Below are 14,714 nucleotides of genomic sequence, written 5' to 3' on the forward strand. Positions count from 1 at the left end.
GCAGGCTTGTTAGTGCTCCAGTGGGGAAGGAGGGCAGAGACCCAGGAGTGGGCAACGTGATCTGATGATCTGCTGAGCTGCACTGGGAGAAACAGTTCCCCTGCTTGGAGTGCATTTGGGAGAAGTGGCACAGCCTCTCCAGGGGCAAAAGACCCAGCAGACAACAACATGCTGCCCTATTCACCGACAAAGGAACAGAGACACCAGCTGAAGTCAGCAAATCTTGGTGCTGGGTTCTGGCTGTGCTTTACCATAAACTCCAAACCACTGCATGATTATGTGACCAATTTCCAGGACTAACCGACACCAGACACAGTGCTGCAATGCCCTCCCCCAGAGGATCAGTGCCAGTCAGCACCCAAGAGTTCTCTAAAATTTGGAATTTTAAAGCCCAGCTGTGTGCCTGAGATGAAACAAAGGAGTACCACGTGGCCTGGTAAGCAGATAGATTGGAGGAAGGAGGGGTAAAGGTAGGAATCTGATGGAAGCCAGGGACACAAATGGGGTGATTCTTTGTTCTTCTGTGAGGGCTTCCTGAAGAGTGATGAACACTACTTTCCCACTTCAGGGAGAGAGAGTGGGGCAACACCATATTCCCACCCCCACCATCATCACTGACCCACCTCAGTGAGCAAAACAGCGTCACCCAGTAGAGGCTGCAGTTGCTTACACTAAGCCCTACCCCCATGTGTCCTGCAGGTGCATCTCCACTAAGGTAAGTCCACCTGAGAATCAGCACAGCAGACCCCTCCCCCAGAAGACCTTCACAAACCCCTCACACACAAGTCTACTGATCATAGAGGGCTGCAAAGCTTCAGCTCTAGGGGAAATAGGATCTAGCTTCCTTTTTTTTTTAATCTCTTCTTAATATAACCATTACTCTCAAAAGCAGGAATACCTCAAGCTTTCCAACAATCACATACAAAAATACAGTGATCCAGACAAAATGACAAGATGAAAAGTTCTCCCCAAAGAAAGAACAGGAAAAAGTCACAGCTGGGATTTAATCAATACAGATACAAGAAGTCTGAACCAGATTTTAAAACAATAATCATAAGGAAATTAGCTGGGCTTGAGAAAAGCATAAAAGACACTAGAAAATCCCTTTCTACAGAGATTAAAGAACTAAGAACTAGTTAGGCTGAAGAAAAAAAAAAAAACTGCTATAACCGAGATGCAAAACTGAATGGATGTAATGGCAATGAGAATGGATGAAACAGAGAAACAAATCAGTGATAGAGAAGATAAAAATTATGGAAAATAATGAAGCTAAAAACAAGAAGGAAAGAAAGATATTGGATCATGAGTGTAGACTAAAGGAATTCAATGACTCTTTAAAGTGTAATAAAGACATTCATATTACAGGAGTCCCAGAAGACCAAAAAAAAAAAAAAAAGGAACAGAAGGTTTATTTGAGCAAATTATAGCTGAAAAGTTGAAGGACACAGACCTCAAATCCAAGAACCACAGAGAACTCCCATCAAATTCAATAAAAAATGGCCATCACCAAGAAATATCATAGTCAAAATCATGAAATACACAAAGAAAGGATCCTGAAAACATCAAGGAAAAGAAAGTCCTTAACCTACAAGGGAAGACAAAGTTAACAACATATCTGTCCCCAGAAATTTGGCAGGCCAGAAGAGAATGACATGATACATTCAATGTGCTGAACAGGAAAAACATGCAGCCAAGAATACTTTATCCAACAAGCCTGTCCTTCAGAATAGGAGATATAAAGAGTTTTCCAGACAAACAAAAATTAAAGGAGTTCATGACCACTAAACCAACCCTGCAAGAAATATTGAAGGAGACTCTATGAAAGGTGAGAAAAGACCATAGTCAACAAAGACTAGAAAAGAACAGAGAACATCACCAGAAACACCAACTTTACAGGTAACACAATGGCATTAAATTCATATATATCAATAATCACTCTGAATATAAGTGGACTAAATGCTCCAATCAAAAGACATAGGGTTTAAGAATGGATTTAAAAAAAGACCCATCTATATGCTGCTTACAAGAAATTCATTTTAGACCTAAAGATGCCTGCAAATTGAAAGTGAGGGGATGAAGAATGATCAGTCATGCTAATGGATGCCAAAAGAAAACTGGAGTACCTATATTTAGACAAACTAGTTTTTAAAGCAAAGCCTGTAACGAGATGAAGAAGGGCACTTTATCATAATAATGGGGACTATCCAACTAGATGATCTAACAACTGTAAATATTTATGCCCCAAACTTGGGGGCACCCAAATATATAAATCAATAAATAATAAACATAAAAAACTCATTGATAATAATGCAGTAATAGTAGGGGGACTTTAACATCCACTTACATCAATAGATCATCTAAGCAAAAATTCATAAAGGAAACAATGGATTTGAATGAGAAACTAGACCAGATGAACTTTTTTCATTTTTATTTATTTTTATTTTACTTTATTTTTTAATTTAAATTCAATTAACATATAGTGTATTATTACTTTCAGAGGTAAAGTTTAGTGATTTATCAGTTGTATATAACACCCAGTGCTCATTATATCAAGTGCCCTCCTTAATGCCCATCACCCAGTTACCACATCCTCCCACCCACCTCCCCTCCAGCAAACCTCAGTTTGTTTCCTTTAGTTAAGAGTCTCTTATGGTTTGTCTCCCTCTCTGATTTTAGACCAGATGAACATAATAAATATATTTAAAACATTTCATCCTAAAGCAGGAGGTTACACATTCTTTTCAAATGCACATGGAACATTCTCCAGAATAGATCACATAATGGGTCAGAAATCAGCTCTCAACCAGTACAAAAAGAGTGAGGTCATACCATTCATATTTTCAGACAACAACACGATGAAACTTGAAGTCAACCACAAAAAAAAAAATGGAAAGAACACAAATACATTGAGATTAAAGAACATCTTACTAAAGAATGAATGGGTTAACCAGGAGCTTAAAGAAGAAATTAAAAAAAAAAAACTTGAAAGCAAATGAAAATGAAAATATGACAGTCCAAAACCTTTGGGATACAGCAAAGGTGGTACAAGAGAGAAGTATATTACATTACAGGCCTACCTCAAGAAGCAAACGAGTCTCAAATACACAACCTAACCTTACACCTAAAGGATCTAGAAAAGGAACAGTAAATAAAGCCTAAAGCCAACAGAAGAAGGGAAATAAAGATTAGAACAGAAATAAACAATTTAGAAACAAACAAACAAAAAAGAATAGAACACCCATCACAAGGCTAACCCATCCGCCCACCCCCCTCCCCACACTTACAGAATGGAGCACTGGGTATTATATGCAAACAATGAATCATGGAGCACTACATCAAAAACCAATGGTGTAATGTATGGTGATTAAAATAACATGATAAAAAAAAGTAGAACTGAACAAATGAACCAAGAGCTGGTTTTTTGAAAGAATTAACAAAATTGGTAAACCCCTAGCCAAACTTACCAAAAAGAAAATAGAAAGGACCCAAATAAATAATATCATGAATGAAAGAGGAGAGATCTCAACGAAAGCCACAGAAACACAAATAATTATAAGAGAATATTATGAAAAATTATATGCCAACAAACTGGGCAACCTGGAAGAAATGGACAAATTCCTACAAACCTACAAACTACCAAAACTGAAACGGGAAGAAATAGAAAATTGGAAGAGAGCCATAACCAGCAAAGAAATTGAATCAGTAATCAAAAATCTCCCAGCAAACAAAAGTCCAGGGTCAGATGGCTTCCCAGGGGAACTCTACCAGACATTTAAAAAAAGAATTAATACCTATTCTTCTCAAGCTATTCCAAAAAATAGAAAACTTCCAAACTCATTCTACAAAGCCAGCATTACCTTGGTTCCAAAACCAAAGACCCCACTAAAAAGGAGAATTATAGACCAATACCCCTGATGAACATGGATGCAAAAAGTTCTTATATGAGCAGATGGAATCTAACAGTACATGAAAAGAATTATTCACCATAATCAAGTCAGATTTATTACTGGGCTGCAAGGATGGTTCAGTATTTACAAATTAATCAATATGATACACCACATTAATAAAAGAAAGGATAAGAACCATATGATCATCTCAATAGATGCAGAAAAAACACTTGGCAACATACAACATCCATTCTTGATAAAAACCCTCAAAAAAGTAGTTACAGATGGAACATTCCTCAACATCATAAAGGCCATATACAAAAGACCCACAGCTAATATCATCCTCAATGGGGGAAAACTGAGAGGTTTTCCTCTGGTCAGAAACAATATAGGGATGTCCATTCTCACCAATACTATTTAACATAGTACTGGAAGTCTTAGCTTCAGCAATCAGACAATAAAAAGAAAACGGCATCCAAATCAGCAAGAATGAAGTCAAACTTTCACATTTTACAGAAGACCTGATACTCTCTGTAGAAAACACAGACGACTCTACCAAAAACTTTCTAGAAAAGATACAGGAATTCAGTAAAGTTGCAGCATAAAAAAATCATTCCAATTTTAGTATATGTGCTGCCGAAGCGAGCACACAGCATAAAAAAAATCAATATACAGAAATCTGTTGCATTTCTATATACCAACAACAAAGCAGCAGAAAAAGAAATTGATCCCATTTAAATTTGGGTCAAAAATAATAAGATACCTAAGAATAAGCCTAACCAAAGAGGTAAAAGATGTGTAATATTAAAACTATAGTACATTTATAAAAGAAATTGAGAAAGACACAAATAAATGGAAAAATATTCCAAGCTCTTGGATTGGGAGAATATTGTTAAAATGTTTACTTTACCCAAAGCAATCTACACATTTAATGCTATCCCTATCAAAATACCAACATTTTTGGGCGCCTGGGTGGCTCAGTTGGTTAAGCAACTGCCTTCGGCTCAGGTCATGATCCTGGAGTCCCGGGATCGAGTCCCACATCGGGCTCCCTGCTCAGCGGGGAGTCTGCTTCTCCCTCTGACCCTCTCCTATCTCATGCTCTCTATCTCTCATTCTCTCTCTCTCTCAAATAAATAAATAAAATCTTTAAAAAAAAATACCAACATTTTTCACAGAGCTAGAACAAACAATCTTAATATTTGTACGGAACCACAAAAGACACCAAATAGTCAAAGCAATCCTGGAGAAGAAAAGCAAAGCTGGAAGAGTCATTATTCTGGACTTTAAGTTATATTATAAAGCTGTAGTCATCATTATGGTACTGGCACAAAACCAGACACATAGACCAATGGAACAGTGTAGAAAACCCAGAAATGGATCCACAACTATATGGTCAACTAATCTTCAACAGAGCAGAAAAGAATATCCAAAGGAATGAAGACAGTCTCTTCAACAAATGGTGTTGAGAAAATTGGACAGCAACATGCAGAAGAATGAAACTGTACTATTTTGTTACACCATACACAAAAATAAATTCAAAATGGAAAACTTCTGCTTTTCAGGAAAGGAAACAATCATGATAACTAAAAGGCAACACACGAATGGGAGAAAATATTTGCAAATAACATATCAGATGAAGGGCTAGTATCCATAAAGAACTTAACTCAATACCCCCAAAATTAAAAAAAAATCAGTTAAGAAATGGACTGAAGATATGAACAGACGTTTCTCCAAAGAAGAAATACACATGGCTAACAGACAGACAAAAAAATGCTCAATATCACTCATCATCAGAGAAATACAAATCAAAATAACAATGAGATACCACCTCATACTGGTCAGAATGACTAAAATTAACAACTCAGGAAACAACAGATGTTGGCAAGTATGTGGAGAAAGGAATCCTCTTATACTGTTGGTGAGAAGGCAAACTGGCTGTAGCCACTCTGGTAAACAGTATGGATGTTCCTTAAAAAGTTAAAAAATAGAACTACCCTATGACCCAGCAATTGAACTACTAGGTATTTATCCAAAGGATACAAAAATAGTGATTCAAAGGGGCACATGCAGCCCAATGTTTATAGCAGCACTATCTGCAATAGTCAAAACATGGAAAATGCCCAGATGTCCATCAACTGATGAATGCATAAATAACTGATACACACACACACACACACACACACACATACACACACACAATGGAATATTACTCAGCCATCAGAAAGAATGAAATCTTGCCATTTGCAGTGACATGGATGGAACTAAAGCATATTATGCTAAGTGAAATAAATCAGTCAGAGAGACAAGTACCATATGATTTCACCCATATGTGGAATTTAAGAAACAAAACAGATAAATACAGGGGAAAGGAAGGAAAAGAAAAGAAGATAAAGACAGAGGGGAGCAAAACATAAGAGACTCTTAAATGTAGGGAACAAATGAGGGTTGCTGGAGGGGAGGTTGGTGGGGGGATGGGGTAATTGGATAATGGGCATTAAGGAGGGTGCTTGATGTAATGAGCACTTGGTGTTATATGCAACTAATCAATCATTAAATTCTACCCCTCAAACTAATACTACACTATATGTGAACTAACTTGTATTCATTTATTTGAAGATTTATTTATTTTACAGAGAGAGAGATAGAGAGTGCACAGTGGGGAAGGACAAAGGGAGAGGGAGAGTCTTAAGCAGACTTTGTGCTGAGTGCAGAGCCTGATGCAGGGCTTGATCTCATGAACCTGAGATCATGACCTGAGCCAAAACCAAGAGTCATATCTTAACCAACTGCACCACCCAGGTGCCCCTAAACTAACTTGAATTTAAACAGAATCTTGAAAGAAAAAAAAAGAATGATAGACCTAAATGAAAGATGGGAAACCATCAAAATCCTAAAGGAGAACACAAGCAGTATCCTCTTTGACATTGGCCATAGCAACTTCTTACTACACATGTCACTGGAGGCAAGGAAAACAAAAGCAAAAATGAACTCTTGGGACTTCATCAAGATAGAAAGCTTCTACACGGGGAAGGAAACAATCAAAACTAAAAGGCAGCTTACCAAATGGGAGAAGATATTTGCAAGTGACAGTTCTGATAAGGGGTTAGTATCCAAAATCTATAAAGAACTTACCAAACTCAACACCCAAAAACAAGTAATCTATTTTAAAAATGGGCAGAAGACATGAATAGTCATTTTTCCAATGAAAATATCCAGATGGCTAACAGAAACATGAAATGATGCTCAACATCAATCATCATCATGGAAATACAAATCAAAACTATGCTGAGATATCACATCGCTTCTGTCAGAATGGCTAAAATAAACACAGGAAACAACAGCTGTTGGTGAGGATGCAGAGAAAGGGGAACACTCTTTCACTGTTGGTAGAATGCAAACTGGTGCAGTTATTCTGTAAATATTACAGAGGTTCCTCAAAAAGTTAAAAATAGAAGTAACCTATGATTCAGCAATTGCACTACTAGGTGTTTACCTAAAGGATACAAAAATACAGATTTGAAGGGGTACATGCACCCTGATGTTTATAGCAGCATTATCAATATTAGCTGAAATATGGAAAAAGCCCTCATGTCCATCAACTGATGAATGGATAAGGAAGACGTGATATATATGTATATGTGTGTGTGTGTGTGTGTGTGTGTGTGTGTGTGTGTGTATATATATATATATATATATATATATATATGGCATCTTACTCAGCCATCAAAAGGAATGAGATCATGCCATTTGCAATGATGTGGATGGATCTAGATTGTACCATGCTAAGCAAAATAAGTCAGTCAGAGAAAGACAATTATAATTTCAATGATATGTGAAGCTTAGGAAACAAAACGGATATATGTGAAGGGGGAAAAAAAGAGAGAGAAGGAAGCAAACCATAAGAGACTCTAAATGATAGAGAACAAACTAAGGGTTGATGAAGGGAGGTGGGTGGGGCATGAGCTAAATGGGTGATGGGTATTAAGGATGGCACTTGTCATAATAAGCACTGGGTGTTATATGTAAGTGTTGAATCACTAAATCCTACTCCTGAAACCAATATTACACTATATGTTAGCTAACTAGAATTAAATTAAAATTTGAAATAAAAGAAATATAGATGGCCAACAGACCCACGAGAAAATGCTCCACATTACTCATCATCAGAAAAATGCAATTTATTTTTTTTTAAATTGTTTATTTATTTGAGAGAGAGAGTGACAAAGAAAGAGAGAAGAGTGCATAAGTAGGGGGAGGGGTAGAGGCAGAAGGAGAAGCAGACTCCCTGCTGAGCAGGGAGCCAGATGAGGGGCTTGATCCCAGGACCCCAAGATCATGACCCAAGCTAAAGACAGAGTTTTAACTGACTGAGTCACCCAGAAACCCTGAGAAATGCAATTTAAAACCACATTGAGAAATCACCTCACACCTATCAGATTGTCTAAAATGAAAAACACAAGGAACGAGTGTTGGTAAGGATGTGAAGAAAAGGAAACCTTCTTATAATATTGGTGGAAATGCAAATTCATGCACCCACTGCAGAAAACAGTATAGAGTTTCCTCAAAAATTTTTAAATAGAACTACCTTATGATCCAGTAATTGCACTACTGAGTATTTACTCTAAAAATACAAAAACACTAATTCAAAGGGATACATGCACCCCCCATGTTTATTACAGCATTACATACAATAACCAAATTATGGAAGCAGCCCAAGTGTGCATTGATAGATAAAAGGATAAATAAGATATGATATATATATATATATACAAAATTGAACATTATTCAGCTATAAAAAAGAACAAAATCCTTGCCATTTGCAAGGACATGGATGAAGCTAGAAAGTATTATGTTAAGCAAAAATATGTCAGAGAAAGACAAATACCATATGATTTCAATCATGTGGAATTTAATAAACAAAACAATTGAGCAAATGAAAAAGGAAGAGAGACAAACTAAGAAAGACTCTTGACTATAGAGAGAGAACTGATGGTTACCATATGGGAGGTGGGTGGGGGGATGGGTGAAATAGGTGATGGGGATTAAAGAGTGAACTTGTGATGAGCACTGGGTGCTATAAGGAATTGTTGAATCACTATATTTTACATCTGAAACTAATATAGCACTATATGTTAAATACACTGGGAGTAAAATAAAAAGTTAAATAAGAAAAGGACTGGAAGAAATGATAGGTATGTTTTTAAAGAATTATTCTGCTATGAGGTAGATCTAAAAGCACTTAGAAGCTATAATAATTATGAAGTTTTTAAATTGAATCACAGACCTGTACCTCTGAAACAATAATACATCATGTGTTAAAAAAAATAAGATAGCAGGAAGGGAAAAATGAAGGAAGGGGAAATCAGAGGGGGAGACGATTGGACTATGAGACTATGGACTCTGAGAGACTATGGACACTGAGAAACAAACTGAGGGTTCTAGAGGGGAGGGGGGTGGGGGAATGTGTTAGCCTGGTGATGGGTATTAAAGAGGGCACGTACTGCATGGGGCACTGGGTGTTATACGCAAACAATGAATCATGGAACACTACATCAAAAACTAACGATGGAATGTATGGTGATTAACATAACATAATAAAATAAAATTTTAAAAAATATAAAAATAAAAAAATGAAGGCTACGAGTTAAGGCAAAAAAATAAATACAAACACCTTACAGACTTGAATCATTTGGAAAGATTTTCTATAAGGTGTGAAACTAAGAGAGGCATATAGATAATCAGAAAGCACAGCTTCCCACTACTCAGTTTTGATTTAACTGTCTTTTAGGTTATTGATATGCATTAACTAGCCTTACTTCTGTATCATTAGATATGGAGTTTCCAAGGAAAAAGAAAAAAGTAGTCAGGTTGATAAAAGGATCTGTAGACTGAAAGCTATTCAATCTACTTATGAGACATCATTAACAGCAAAATAATAAAGTGGAAAAACTACATATCTTCTGTGAAACCACAACTCTTGATCCCTGTCTGAATTCATTTCTGCGAGTTCACAAACACTGACTTTAGTTTCATTTGAAAAATAAAAACAACAAAATCTGTTTGTTCAACAACATAGTTTCTTTGTCCTTTGGGTTCTAGATTAAGAAGAAACAGCAAGACGTGCTTGGGTTTTTAGAAGCTAACAAAATAGGATTTGAAGAAAAAGACATTGCAGCCAATGAAGAGAATCGGAAGTGGATGAGAGAAAATGTACCTGAAAACAATCGACCAGCCACAGGATACCCGCTGCCACCTCAGATTTTCAATGAAAGCCAGTATCGTGGGGTAAGAAACCATTTTAAACTCTTGTTTTATCAAATGGATCACCTCAAATCCATCCTATCCCTTTCACCCCACCCCCAAATTTGCATACAGCCATTTCTCCTATTCATCTCTTCATCCATCCTAGGCAGCTAGGTTATTTCTACTAGAAAGCAAATGGATGAGTCATTCCCCCCCCAAATTTCCTGTAAATGCATAAATACAGACCTTGAACAGATAGCTACCTTTCCATTTCTTTTTTTTATGATTTTATTTTACTTTTATTTTTTTTAATTTTATTATGTTATGTTAGTCACCATACAATACATCATTAGTTTTTGATGTGGTGATCCACGATGCATTGTTTTCGTATAACACCCAGTGCTCCATGCAATACATGCCCTCCTTAATACCCATCACTGGCCTAACCAATCCCCCCTTCCCTCTCCCCTCTAAAACCCTGTTTGTTTCTCAGAGTCCATAGTCTCTCATGGTTCATCTCTCCCTCCAATTCCCCCCCCTCATTTTTCCCTTCCTTCTCCTAATGTCCTCCATGCTATTCATTATGTTCCACAAATAAGTGAAACCATATGATAATTGACTGTCTCTACTTGACTTATTTCACTTAGCATAATCTCCTCCAGTCCCATCCATATTGATGCAAAAGTTGGGTATTCATCCTTTCTGATGGCTGACTAATATTCCCTTGTATATATGGACCACATCTTCTTTATCCATTTGTCTGTTGAAGGGCATCTCGGCTCTTTCCACAGTTTGGCTATTGCAGACATTGCTGCTATGAACATTGGGGTGCATATGGCCCTTGTTTTCACTACATCTGTGTCTTTGGGTTAAATACCCAGGAGTGCAATTGCTGGGTCATAGGGTAGCGCTATTTTTAAAATTTGAGGAACCTCCACACTGTTTTCCAAAGTGGCTGTACCAACTTGCATTCCCACCAACAGTGTAAGAGGGTTCCCCTTTCTCCACAACCTCTCCAACATTTGTTGTTTCTTGCCCTGTCCATTTTTGCCATTCTAACTGGTGTAAGGTGGTATCTCAATGTGGTTTTGATTTGAATTTCCCTGATGGCTAATGATGATGAACATTTTTTTTCATGTGTCTGTTAGCTATTTGTATGTCTTCTTCAGAGAAGTATCTTTTCATATCGTCTGCCCACTTTTTGACTTGATCATTCGGTTTTTGGGTGTTCAGTTTGAGAAGTTCTTTTAAGATATTGGATACCAGCCCTTTATCTGTAGTGTCATTTGCAAATATCTTCTCCCATTCTATGATTTTATTTTTAAGTAATGTCTACACCCAGTCTGTGAATCGAATTCACCACCCCAAGATCAAGAGTTGCATACTTTATCAACTAAGCCAGCCAGGCACCCTGCCTTTCCATTTCTTCATCCTAATTCTATCTAGAGCAATTGTAATGTTTCTGCTATGTCCATGAAGAAACTTCTGAGAAGTCAACTGCTTATTTGGATTAAAAATAGTTTAAGAAGAGTAATATCTTATTTCCTACTTGAAACCAGTAATACTTTTATTTTGGCATTATTAATGAGTTTTTAGAAAATGTTAGGTTAGCTAATTGAATTCATGTAAGCAACAAGGGAAACAAAAATGGGCTTTTACTTTGTGACCAGTGCTTTCAAGTATGCCATCTTTAGTCTTTATTTAAACCATAGAGTAGTTTCCTTTAATCTTCTGTCACTGTATATTTAACATTTGCAGCCTATGGCCTTTCTAGGTACCATGGCAAGTACAAGTATAAATAAAAGTTTTTTGTCTTAAAGAGCTGGTTGGGAATGAGGTGTGGAAAGATTCACAGACACCTGAAACTATTGGCGTGTGATTATGAATCCATATCTATGTGCTGAGACAATACAGAAAGCATATGTGAGGGTTATATGAATTTCCAGTAAAGAACTCTTTGCATTGCTATGTCCTCAGAATTAGCATGACTGAGGAACAAATGTATTAGAGCCAGCAATCCAAATCTTCTATTTCATAGGTTTACATGGAAGTAAGAGGACACGTTTTGGTGAAAATCTTTTTTTGTGTGCCAGTTCTGAAAATTTAGAGGAGGGAGCATGGAAAAATTGAGAATTTTATTGGCACAAAATATTTTCTCTGTGAACTGAATTTTTAAGTTCTGAAGAGAGTCCTGAAGATTTCATCTGTTTTTGCTAACAGGACCAATGTGTAATGACGTACCCTGCAGATAAGGAAAAGGCAATTAGGCTATTCATTTAGATGGTGAAACCTCATGCCTCTGTAATTGAAATTTCTGCAAATGCTGTATCCCAGGAGTTGGAAGAAGCCTCAGAGGCCATCCAGCATAATATAAGCCAACATATATTGTCTTAACTTTTTTTTGAAGCAGAAATTTTAATTCATTTGGCTTTAAAAATAAACACATTTTAGGTTATAAGGGTAACACTTCAGAAACCCCATTGACCTGGTTTATTTCTCCTTTAGAAGACACACTGTAAGGGAATGGAATAAGTTCTAGAAATTGGGTATCACTGAGAAATAGGGAGCTGGAAAGGAAGGGGCAGGAGGTGAGACTCAACCAAACAAATATTTGTTAATGGAAAAAGAATTCAATTTTTATCGAATATCTGCTGTGTACCAAGCACTAAGTTAGGAGTTTAATAACAATAAAAATTAAGATTTGTCCCTATATAGACTTTTAGGGAGAAGAGTATATAGTAAACATTCATAGAAAACATATGATATGTCAATTATTGTACTACATGTTTTATGTGTATTATATTAGTTAGTTCTCATACTAATCCCGGAATATTGTTATTCCTGTATTATTGATGAAGAAATTGAGGCCTAGAAAAAGGTTAACTGACTGGCTAAATCTGTTTTATTCTAAAGCTCTTACTTTTTCTGTTAAACCACCATATATTTCTTTTTCCTATTCATATAAAGATCCCATCTTCATTTGTTTTTTCCTACATTCTGTATTATGGCAGGGGTTGGGGCTGACCTCAGTAAATTACATTTCCCAGTCTCTATTGCCTACTGGCTACCTATTAGGTTTGACCAATAATAGAACTGGTTGGAAGAGTGGAGGATAGAGGAGAGGAAAAGCCAAGGTATTCTCCTCCTTCCTGCTTCTGGAAGTGTCCATGACAGTGGCTTTGTCTCCTTTGTGGTACCAGGTATCCCAGCTCCTGGGTTCTGTAATATCATCTTCTGTACTTTTTCCTTTAGCCCTATAGCTGTGGTAGCAGCTTCTTGCTGTTGCCAATCTTTGGGTTGCCTTGTCATTCCCTGTTTGCCTTTCATCAGTTCCTTTGTAAATAAATTCTTCATATTAAATTCTCTTGTTTAAAATATCTCAAGGTTTCTCAATCTTGGCACAACTGACATACTGGGTTGGACAATTCTTTGTTGTTGGGGGCTGCCCTGTGCATTGTGGGATGTTTAGCAGCATCCCTGGCTTCTGTCTGTGAGTGCCAGTAGCACCCTCCCAATTGTGAAAAACCAAAAATATCTCCAGACTTTGCCAGATGTCCCAGGGGGTGGGGTGGGGAATTACATCCTGTTGAGAACCACTGAACTATGACTTAAGTCCTTATTTCTAGACGTAGGTACAACATTTATAAGGATAATCTTGGTTCTGAAAGAGCTTATGCTACATATATGAAGAACTAGAGCATTTTCATGAATTAATAATTAATATGATACCAATATATGGTAGAATACATTCTAGATTAATGTTATTGGAATCGCAGAGGTGTAAACAAAATATTTTTATTTTTTCCTCAAGTGAATTCCTATAGAAGAAGCAGACTGTGTCACAACCTGTTTTCTTTACTCTTTGTAAATATTTTAAATTTGCATTCCTTAGAATTGAGCCATGTATAGATATGAAGATCTTAATGTTTTGTTTACTCTTGTATTCTTGGCACCAAAAAAGATTGGTATGTAGTAGTTGCTCAATATATATTTGCTGATTAAATTAATTAATCTGGCTTAATTAAGAAACTGATGATGTTCTTTTGTCTCAGAGTTACAAACCTGTTTGTATTTGCTAAGTCCAGGGCCAAAAAATGATAATATACTTTGATCCCAAAACACTTGAAACAGACAACTAGAGTTGCATTTTATAATCAGTAGAGTAGCATTTTGTGATCAGATTTCAATGTAGTTGAAACCTGCTTTCTTTCACATGAATTTTAAGAGTTATTTTTGTTACTTTGAACAAGAGTTAAGAAATACCTCTTCTGTGACTGTTGAGCTCTTTCAACTAGCATTTTGAGGTTACTTCCAAGTGGTTGAGTGTAGAAATGATGTATATCGTTTGTTTACTTTGAGTAGTTTATAGGTCTCATGTGTCTCGGTATGAAATTGTTATCAAAATCCGATTAGTTTCACTTTTGAGGAATAAGCTCATAGAAGGCTGTTCATAAATGCCTGCTATCTAGGGTTTATTCCTTTTCCAACATGTAGGGAACACACTAAGATGCTTTGAGTCAATCCTTGGGGAGATTCAAGTGGTGCCAAACAATTCTGACTGTGCTAAAAGAATCCCTAAAT

At 36.6% G+C, this 14,714-nt stretch overlaps 1 protein-coding gene across 1 annotated transcript in view; it reads left to right on the plus strand.

Moving 5' to 3' along the window:
• Nucleotides 1-14,714, plus strand: part of SH3BGRL (SH3 domain binding glutamate rich protein like) — an 87,467-nt gene that overhangs the window by 58,565 nt on the left and 14,188 nt on the right. The window contains exon 2 of the mRNA XM_025880049.2: nt 9,990-10,175. Within this exon, the coding sequence (XP_025735834.1) occupies nt 9,990-10,175 (186 nt within the window). The remainder of the gene's footprint in view (nt 1-9,989; nt 10,176-14,714) is intronic.

The sequence above is a fragment of the Callorhinus ursinus genome, unplaced genomic scaffold (genome assembly GCF_003265705.2).
Source record: "Callorhinus ursinus isolate GAN/ISIS: 27379988/994484 unplaced genomic scaffold, GSC_fseal_2.0 scaffold40, whole genome shotgun sequence".
In the NCBI taxonomy this organism is placed as follows: domain Eukaryota; kingdom Metazoa; phylum Chordata; class Mammalia; order Carnivora; family Otariidae; genus Callorhinus; species Callorhinus ursinus.